The sequence below is a fragment of the Trypanosoma rangeli genome, assembly GCF_003719475.1.
Source record: "Trypanosoma rangeli strain AM80 chromosome Unknown Tra_15.4_contig_00524, whole genome shotgun sequence".
NCBI classification, from domain to species: Eukaryota; Euglenozoa; class Kinetoplastea; order Trypanosomatida; family Trypanosomatidae; genus Trypanosoma; species Trypanosoma rangeli.
Genome location: NW_021706265.1, coordinates 1,796 through 10,001, shown reverse-complemented (window position 1 = coordinate 10,001; position 8,206 = coordinate 1,796). Strand labels below are relative to the sequence as shown.

At 47.5% G+C, this 8,206-nt stretch overlaps 5 protein-coding genes across 5 annotated transcripts, besides 9 other annotated features; all 5 read left to right on the top strand.

The window, feature by feature from the left end:
• Positions 1-486, top strand: TraAM80_09155 (uncharacterized protein; the record flags this gene model as incomplete). Its single annotated transcript, XM_029385857.1, has 1 exon — positions 1-486. A coding segment is annotated over one exon (486 nt), but the record flags the coding sequence as incomplete, so codon positions are not given.
• Positions 487-579: 93 nt separating this feature from the next.
• Positions 580-645: a microsatellite.
• Positions 646-683: a sequence feature (A-rich).
• Positions 684-890: 207 nt separating this feature from the next.
• Positions 891-2,111, top strand: TraAM80_09154 (uncharacterized protein; the record flags this gene model as incomplete). The annotated part of the gene is made up of 1 exon (XM_029385856.1): positions 891-2,111. One exon carries the CDS (start codon positions 891-893, stop codon positions 2,109-2,111), a length of 1,221 nt encoding a protein of 406 aa, XP_029234321.1.
• A 253-nt stretch (positions 2,112-2,364) lies between these two features.
• Positions 2,365-2,967, top strand: TraAM80_09153 (uncharacterized protein; the record flags this gene model as incomplete). Its single annotated transcript, XM_029385855.1, has 1 exon — positions 2,365-2,967. One exon carries the CDS (start codon positions 2,365-2,367, stop codon positions 2,965-2,967), a length of 603 nt encoding a protein of 200 aa, XP_029234320.1.
• A 371-nt stretch (positions 2,968-3,338) lies between these two features.
• Positions 3,339-3,384: a sequence feature (A-rich).
• Positions 3,385-3,713: 329 nt separating this feature from the next.
• Positions 3,714-3,751: a sequence feature (A-rich).
• Positions 3,752-3,856: 105 nt separating this feature from the next.
• TraAM80_09152 (putative translation initiation factor eIF2B delta subunit) lies at positions 3,857-5,695 on the top strand (the record flags this gene model as incomplete). Its single annotated transcript, XM_029385854.1, has 1 exon — positions 3,857-5,695. One exon carries the CDS (start codon positions 3,857-3,859, stop codon positions 5,693-5,695), a length of 1,839 nt encoding a protein of 612 aa, XP_029234319.1.
• Positions 5,696-5,933: 238 nt separating this feature from the next.
• Positions 5,934-5,955: a microsatellite.
• Positions 5,956-6,037: 82 nt separating this feature from the next.
• Positions 6,038-6,079: a microsatellite.
• A 39-nt stretch (positions 6,080-6,118) lies between these two features.
• Positions 6,119-6,174: a sequence feature (A-rich).
• Positions 6,175-6,419: 245 nt separating this feature from the next.
• TraAM80_09151 (putative E3 ubiquitin-protein ligase) lies at positions 6,420-7,346 on the top strand (the record flags this gene model as incomplete). The annotated part of the gene is made up of 1 exon (XM_029385853.1): positions 6,420-7,346. The coding sequence occupies one exon, from the start codon at positions 6,420-6,422 to the stop codon at positions 7,344-7,346; it is 927 nt and encodes a 308-aa protein (XP_029234318.1).
• A 387-nt stretch (positions 7,347-7,733) lies between these two features.
• Positions 7,734-7,752: a microsatellite.
• A 393-nt stretch (positions 7,753-8,145) lies between these two features.
• Positions 8,146-8,175: a microsatellite.
• Positions 8,176-8,206: the final 31 nt, after the last annotated feature.

Here is an 8,206-nt window from a genome sequence, read left to right as displayed (position 1 = left end):
GAGCTGCGGTTGCCATTCTTCCGGGTGTGCATCGCTTGCGTCTCCGCGAAGGTGTTGTGGCAATGCATCATAGAGTCCCTGAGGAGGTTTTGCGTGGTGTTCCTTTTTGTGTCTCTTGTCTTCCCTCTGTGGTGCGCTGCAGCTGATGTTGTGCTGTGTTTTCATGTGTCGCATGCTGTCTGCGGACTGCTTTGCCTGCCCCTTTTCATTGCGTGGAAGAGCCTGCTGGCTGTGCACAAAGAGAGTTTAAGAAAAATAAGAGAAAGAGGAGGAAGCATGTCCAACGATGCTGCTGCTGTGGCTGTTGCTTCGCCCGTGAAGAAGGCCTCACCCCGGAAGGCTTCCCCGAAGAAGTCGGCTGCGAAGAAGCCCGTTAAGAGGACTGCTCCAAGGAAGGTGACCAAGAAGCCAGCCACCAAGAAGCCAGCCACCAAGAAGCCATCTGCAAAGAAACCGCCCACCAAAAAGGCTGCTAAGGGTCCGTAGTGAGTGATCGTAAAACCTTTGTTGAGTGCTTGTGGGATTTGCTTTTTATTGTGCTGTAGTTTAGTTTGGCGTGCTGAGTTCATCGGGTTTCTTTTATTTTCATTTTTATTTTTTTTGTCTTGTGATGTGTGGAGTATTATTATTGTTATTATTATTATTTCTTTTGCATTTTGTTTTTGTATATTTGTGTTTTTGTTCGTCGGAAGCCGTATAAATGCGTGTTGAGCACCTTGATATATATATTTATATATGCCATCTGTTCTTGACGTTTTTGCAATTTCTTAGTAGGATCTCTTGCTGTCATTTTTTCATTACGTTTTCGCTTTTCACTGCCGTAGTGAAGGTAGGAAATAGGCTTTTGCAGGCGTTTGTGCTTCACCTCAAGACTGTTAAAGGAGATAAAGATGATTGTTGTTGCAAAGAAGAGGACTGCTCTGGTGCTGTTGCTCGTGGCATTTCTTCAGGTTGCACCGTTTGCTGTCTATGCACAGCACTCCTTGGAGTGCCAAAAGATTTGGAAGGGGCCCAGCGCCGACAACGACATTGTGGCATGCTTGTCGAATGTTGACCGTCTCTTTGGTCAATGGCGCCTGCTTCTTCTTCCCGTACTGAACATTGTTCTTTTGGCTGTTCTCTTGTTGGTCTTTCCTTTGCTGTTTCTGTGTGTTCTCTGTTGTCGTTGCTGTTGTATTCCTGATACACTAGGAAGCACGAAGCGTGCACGGTGCTGCATGTGGCTGTGGATCTCATACGCCTTTATTTGGTCTGGTGTTATGTTTTATCTTGTTTTTTTTGGTGCCGGATTGCTGATCCAGACTGCCCCGCGTGTTATGGATGACGCTGTGTCAGGACCTTTGACTTACTTTAACTTCACCGCGGAAAAGATTGTTGACTTTGCATCTGACTGGTCTACAGGTCAACGCAAGCAGCTTGATGCTATTCCTTTGGACCTCACGGATTTCAGAACTGTCCACGAAAAGGCTATGAAATGTATTAAGGTGTCAAAGCAGAACTACTTTAATTATTTGGATAGGATTTCTATTACAACGTACGCTGTATCAAGTGTGGGTATTGTTTTGGTCTTACTTATTCTGCCATTCGCTTGCTGCCACTGCTGTATCCCGTTTTTTCCACTCATCCTTTCATGCCTTTACTGGGTGACTGCCATCGTTTTTGCGGTGCTGGGAACTGTAGTGGGGGTGTTGGCGTATGTTGCTGTCGTTGGTTGTGGCGAATTGCAACTGCATTACACACGTCAGCCAGGACTTGCCCAATGGTATGCCGTGCCTTACTGTCAGAGACAGTTCAACTTTACAAAGATCAACCGAATGATTCGCGAAAAAGAAGTTGAACTTTCTAAAGGTGCCTGTAAGCAACTGTTGGCAGTGTGTGAACCACAAAAAGAAGACAACGTTTTACCTTCGAAATTACTTGCAAGTATTTCTCTCCACATTAATAATGCACAACGCTTGAAACTACTTTCAGGAGATGCTCTGGGTGGTGCTGTCCCGGGTGGTGCTGGCCCGGGTGGTACTGTCCTGGGTGGTGCTGTCCCGGGTGGTACTGTCCCGGGTAGCGCTGTCCCGGGTGGTGCTGTCGGGTGTTGTTCCGGGTGTTACAGGTGATGCTTCAGCTGGTGCTGTTGATAATGGCGCTTTGGCTGCTGTTCTTGGTGCTGCCGTGGATGGCAGTGGTGGTGGCCAGGGCGGTGGTGCTGCCGCTTCTGCTGCACTTGCGGGGTTGTCAGGCGGTGTGGTTACAGATGACGGTAACGTCGTTGACATCTCGACCCTAATTAGCGGGGTTACCACAAAAGATGGTGGGCTTCCCAAGTTTGAGAGCTTTGATGGTTTGCCTGACGGGGTTGAGTTACCCTCGATGAAGGATGCGGCAGCTGTCTCGGAAATGCTTAAGAAGGTCCTTGGAGAGCGTAATATTTCTGCGGACCTTCTCAGTGCCTTGTCTGGAAACTTGGGAAACCTGGGAGATATAACTAATATCACTAAGCTCAAAGAGCTCTTATCATGTCCCTTGGTCTGTGGTGCGGGGCTCAAAGATGTCAACGACTGTACGGACTTTGGCACCATGGCAAGCTTTATATTGGACACCAAACTCAAGAAAGAGGTCCCGGGATGCAAAGGTGCAGAGGCCAATTGCAAGCTTTCCGAATGTGCAAGCACCTGCGCGCTTGATTTTATGAAGAGTGCATCTGCAATGCTTTTGATGAGGGCAGATCAGGCACGTAACGCCAGTATTGCACTTTCGTATGCCAGGCCTTTGCTTGAGTGTAACTTCGTGATGGACAAACTGGCCGGTGCTTTGACAAAGTGTGATGATATACGCCGAGGAACACTGATGCTTGGGCTGGGATTCTTTGTGGGAGGAATGCTTTTCGGTCTCGCCATCTACATCACATTACGTGGAGCCTGCGTGTGGGGAAAACGGTTTCCGAAGCTTCGAAGGAAGCCCAGACAACAGTAGATAGAGATAGTCTTTCTTGCCTTTACTTTTCTGTTCCTTCATCGATGATCTTTTTTGTTTTTCTGCATTTTTCTTGCTTTTGCTTTTTCAGTTCCCACCGTTCTCTTCCCCATCTCCGGAGCTTAGTATATACGCATGTATGCTCTTTTTCTCTGTGTTTTTTAAAAAAAATACTTACGGTTATATGTTTCTTTCCGGCGAACCGGTGCCACATGGTCGGGCGAATATGTACGAGCATCCATATATACACATTTTTCTTTATACAATCTTCACGTAAATATATAACACATATGAAACGCGGAGCAAAAAAGAAAATGTTTTTGAAATTATTTTCTCTGCCCCCTCTTGCGAATGACTTGGAAAATTTGCCCTTTTTTTTTCTCTTGACTTTTTTTTGCTTTTTTTGTTTTTGTTTTTGCTGGTCTTCCTTGAGCGCCGTGAATGCCGCGAAACCCTTGTTTTTAATGCGATGGCTGAAGGCTCAACTTATGTACCTCTTCGTTTTGATGACTTGGCGACGTTGCGTACATTGGGCCTTTATGCATGCTTTGTGACAACCCCTTTTTTATTTTCCCTCCCTTTTTTTTTTTTTCACGGCGACGCAATTGATACAAGGAACAGACCAATGAATATAGGTGTTTTTGAGTCCATACTTTGCGGTGCGGGCTGTGTGAGTGAGGCCACTCAGTTTCTCCGCCTTTGTGCTGCTTGGGTGAGTCTGTCTTGTTGGATTGTCTCGTCACACATTGTTTTTTTTTTGGTTTGTTTTTCTTTTCTTGTTTTTCTCTGCATCTTGGTAATTGGCGTGTATATGTGTCTCTGTGCGTATAAATGTGGCTGGGTGCAGGGTAGTTGCAAGTTAAGGTTTTAATTGAGGTCCGCACCGATTATGGTTGACTCCGCCTTGAAGTGCCAAGGGAACAGTGACCCAAGGGAGGCGGTGTGTCAGCAGCGCACACTGAAGCGAAAAAAGGATAAATTGCGTAAGCTGGAGAAACTAATAAGTTTGAAGCGGGGCAATGTGGAGTATAATGAGCTCCTGAGGGAGAGGCAGGATCTCATGGCGGAAGTTGCCGCGATGGAGACGGCGCTTGGGGTTGCCGTGCCTGAGGCGAAGGGCGCCCCCACGGCACCACAGACTGCGCCCACCATAACTAGCGATACGTGTGTGGAAGAATCTCCGGTGGAGAGTACTTTGTATCCGGTGAGCGCCGCACATTCTACAACGGCGACGCTTCGTGCACCCTGTGGGGTGCAGCGTGGAGACAGAGCTCAAACACAGGAAAGCAGCCAACTCAAAGGCGTTGCCGTTAAAACTGTCACAGAGCAGCAGACGGCAATGCCGACACCGGCAGCAGCAGCAACGGAGACATTACAACACAAGCCAGAGACGCCTTCATCCGCTTCTGGACGCATTCCAGTTGCAGTTGAAAATGTGGAGCCCGTTCAAACTATCATAGAAGACGCTCACTCTGAGACGCGCCCTCCGCTGTTTCCGGACATTCTTTGCCAGCCACCTTTTAACTGCGAGCTGGTGCATTATCAGGTTGCTGAACTGACCCTGCTGATGGAGTCTATGGTGATTGTTGGTGGCAGTGCGCGAACCCTTGCCATGATTCAGGCTTTCAAATCTCTTTTGAGTACGACGCCTGTTCTTTCAGTTCCGTCACTTCGCGACGTCACTTCAAAGGACTTTGAGGCGTTAATCAATGAGAACTTTAACTTTCTTCGGCGTGGTCGCGAACCATCTGCTGGAATGACGTACGTCAAGGAAGTTTTAGTTCGCCGTGTTGCCGCGCTACTGTCATCAGGAGGGAACTTTCGCGTCTGGGATGATGGGTCTTTTTCACCGTTTGATTGTAAAAGACACGGGTCACAGGATTGTAGTGAATTCCCGCTCCCACTTAATACCGAAATGAAGAATAGCCTGCTTGCTGGAGATCCACGGGAGATGGCAATTAAGGTGCTAGCCGGCATTGAAACGGAACTAAGGCTGTCTATCAAGAGTATCGTCGAGGATCGCTCGAAACCCCTTATTTCCTCTAATGATACCATTCTGGTTTTCGGGAGAAGCAGCATAGTCGAACTTATTCTTCTTGGTGCCGCTAATAATCCTCGACTGGGTGTTAAACCCGAAGTTATTGTGGTAGACGCCGCCCCACTTTATGAGGGTCGAATGCTCGCGAAACGACTTACGGCCAGTGGACTCCGTGTGACTTATGGCCTTATTACAAGTTGCTGCACCCTCATACCGCGTTGTACTCGTGTTTTTATTGGCGCAGCAGCCGTCTTGCAAAACGGTGACGTCTTTAGCCGCTGCGGCACGGCCTTAGTTGTTGCTAGTGCAAAGCAGTACCGTAAACCCGTTTTGTGCTTTAGTGAGAGCTTCAAGTTTGTTTCTGAGGTCTGGCTTGGCAACCTCGGACAAAATACGCAGTTGAACTTCTCACAGAAGCTTTCAGGGGATCACCGAATGCGAAGCCCGGGTGGGATGAGTTCACCGAGGTATCAGGGTCGCGACATCAATCAACAACCGTCGAGTCGCGGTGGTGATATACTGCCCTTACCCTCAACAGCCAGTTCCGCCTCTGGCTACTTGTACGACCTCACACCCGCGGCGTTCATTGACATGATTATCTGTGAGATGGGTTGCCTGGATACCTCTGCCATCGTCGCAGCACTACGAGACCGTGAGGACAGGGATGCGAGCCTTATGTCTGTCGCGTAACGAGTCATCTATGAGACGATAATGGTGATGGGACCGCTATGGTGTTTACCCCTGCCAATTAAGGAAAGAAGCATCAACCACAGCTACAGGAGTCAGAAATATTTTTTCTTGTTGCTGTTTATGTTTGCATGCGTGAGCTTAAAAGCTTGGCGAGAAGACGAAGAAAGGCTGAAAAAGAAAAGTGCTAGTTGTGGAGAAAGGCGCAAAGGAGAGGGAGAATACAGATGGTTCCCTCATGGTGTCTGTGTGTGTGTATGTGTTTTGCTGTTCTTCAGAAATGCGTTTTTCCTTCCCACTTTTACTTCTTTACTACCGCAACAGCACAGAAAAATAATTATGAATTTTTTTTTTGTTTCGTTGTGTTTTGCCTTGTTGTTGTTGATGCTCTTCTCTCTTGGTTTCTGGGCTGAGGTGCTGTTTGCATTTTTTTTTCTTTCTTTGCGTTTATCTCATTTATCATTTTGGTTTTTTTTTTTGTTCCTTACGTGCCGTAATACATACTCCCTTCTCTGTGTAGCCAAGGTGCTGATTCAAGCAGGTTCACGGGTAGTATTTTTTTTTTGACCCCTTACGCTTGCTGACAAAGGGGCAAAATTTCTTCAGTCGTCGCCCTCACCAATTTGAGTTTTCTTCGGAGAAAGTTCTTAGGCACATGCACTTTCAAACAACCTCCCGTGACAGGTTTTTGTGTGCTACGCCCGTGAAGCATGCCACAAAGGACGGAATGGTGCTTCAGAAAGCAGGTTGCGCCTCTGAAAGTTCGGTATTTTCTTCGCGGGTGAGTAAGAGGGAACTGGCCTTTGACGAGGTGTCTACGACTCACGATTCCGTGCAGGGTTCCTGCACCAGTGACTGCACACGAATCGTGAAACCGGTGCAGGCTCAATTGCATGCGTTCGGCACGAGGAGGTGCTCAACAAGCTCCAGCCAAAATAACACGAGAACTTCACGGCTCCATGACACAAAAACAGAATTTTCAGCAGAAGGAGGAGATAGTACGGTAAGCAGAAGTAACTCCTATTCAGTGCGGACCGGTAGTATGGCTTCTTCTATGAAGGCGTATAAGGAAAAGGAAACTGTGGTGGATGCAGAGTACAGTGAAGAAGAGGAAATATGTTGCATTTGTTTGGAGGGGTATACGGAAGAGAATCCCGTGATGTACGGGAGGTGTGGACATCATTTGCATCTGCCTTGTCTCATGAATTGGAAACAACGCAGCAATATCTGTCCAATTTGTTCATCAGAGTCGTTGGGGGGAGTGGCAGATGATATTGAAGCGTCACCTCCTGTGCATATGACCGACGAGGATATTTTCTCATTGCTATTACAGCAGCATCTGGAGCAATACACACACCCAGCAAGGCAACATAATCAACGGGAGTATGTACACGCTCGCGGGCACGAATTGACTGCTCACAGCACGGTGCGACATGCAACGAGGTCCGGGAATGCCTTGCAACGGCACCAGAATCGTGCCACTTTGCCTGATGAAAGTCGGCGACCCACGAGGGGACGTAGAGAGAGCGGTGCTTTGGCCAACGCTTCTTCTAGAAAGCTGACACGAGTTGAATCTGGTACACGAGTTCGAAACATGAAGGAAAACACAGTGGTGGCATTTTTCAATAGGGTGTTTTGTTGTTTTAAGAGGTGATGGCTTATGCAGATTCTGTCCGTAGACATGCTTTTTATTACAATGTAGGTATCGTCTTCAATTGCAAATGCGCGCTGTTTGTGTCATTGTGTGTGTGTGTTTAGCGTGCAAACGATGCTCAAATGAGCCGCTGTTAGGTTCGGCACCTCGCGTTTGGCGGAAAGTTTTGTCTTAACGGGCGCTTTGCGCGTCCGTTAAGACCGTTTCTTTTTTTTTCGTTTCCTAGTGGCGCGACCACTGTAGGTGCGTTTGGAGTGAATAAAGTGTGGGGGCTACGTGGGCGGAGAGCTGACGCCGTCGTCTTTAGTGACGAGTCGTTGGGAGAAAGCGCAACGCGGCACCCAAAAGGAGATGAAAACTAAACCTCCCCCCTCCCACTCAAAAAAAATATATATATATATATTTAAAAAAAATATTGACGACAAAAACGGCGCATGATGAACTAACTTGAGAGGTGGAAACAATTACAGTATTGCTCAGAATGGGACTTTTTTTTTTATTGCTTTTCCGTTTTGTGTGTGTTTTGCCTGGAACTTGGCGTGCGGTTTTTTGGTGTCGGCTCGGTTTGCTCCTGCGACATGCATCCATGAGGAACGCTTGCTTGCTGCTGCGGCGTGTGCGTGTGGATGTATGTGCGACACTTTCGTTGTGCGCCTAACTGGCTGTTACGCATGAGAGAGAGAAAAATTAAGGAAAACGAGGGACTCCCGCCTTTGCCCTGCTGATGAGTTACTCACACGTGGTGTCCCGCGATAATTGGAGGGGAGTGACGTGGTACTCATCGAGAGGGATCGAAATTAAATAAAAAAAAAAAAGAAAAAAAAAACAATGCCCTTCCAGGAAAGAAAACGGGGAAAAAC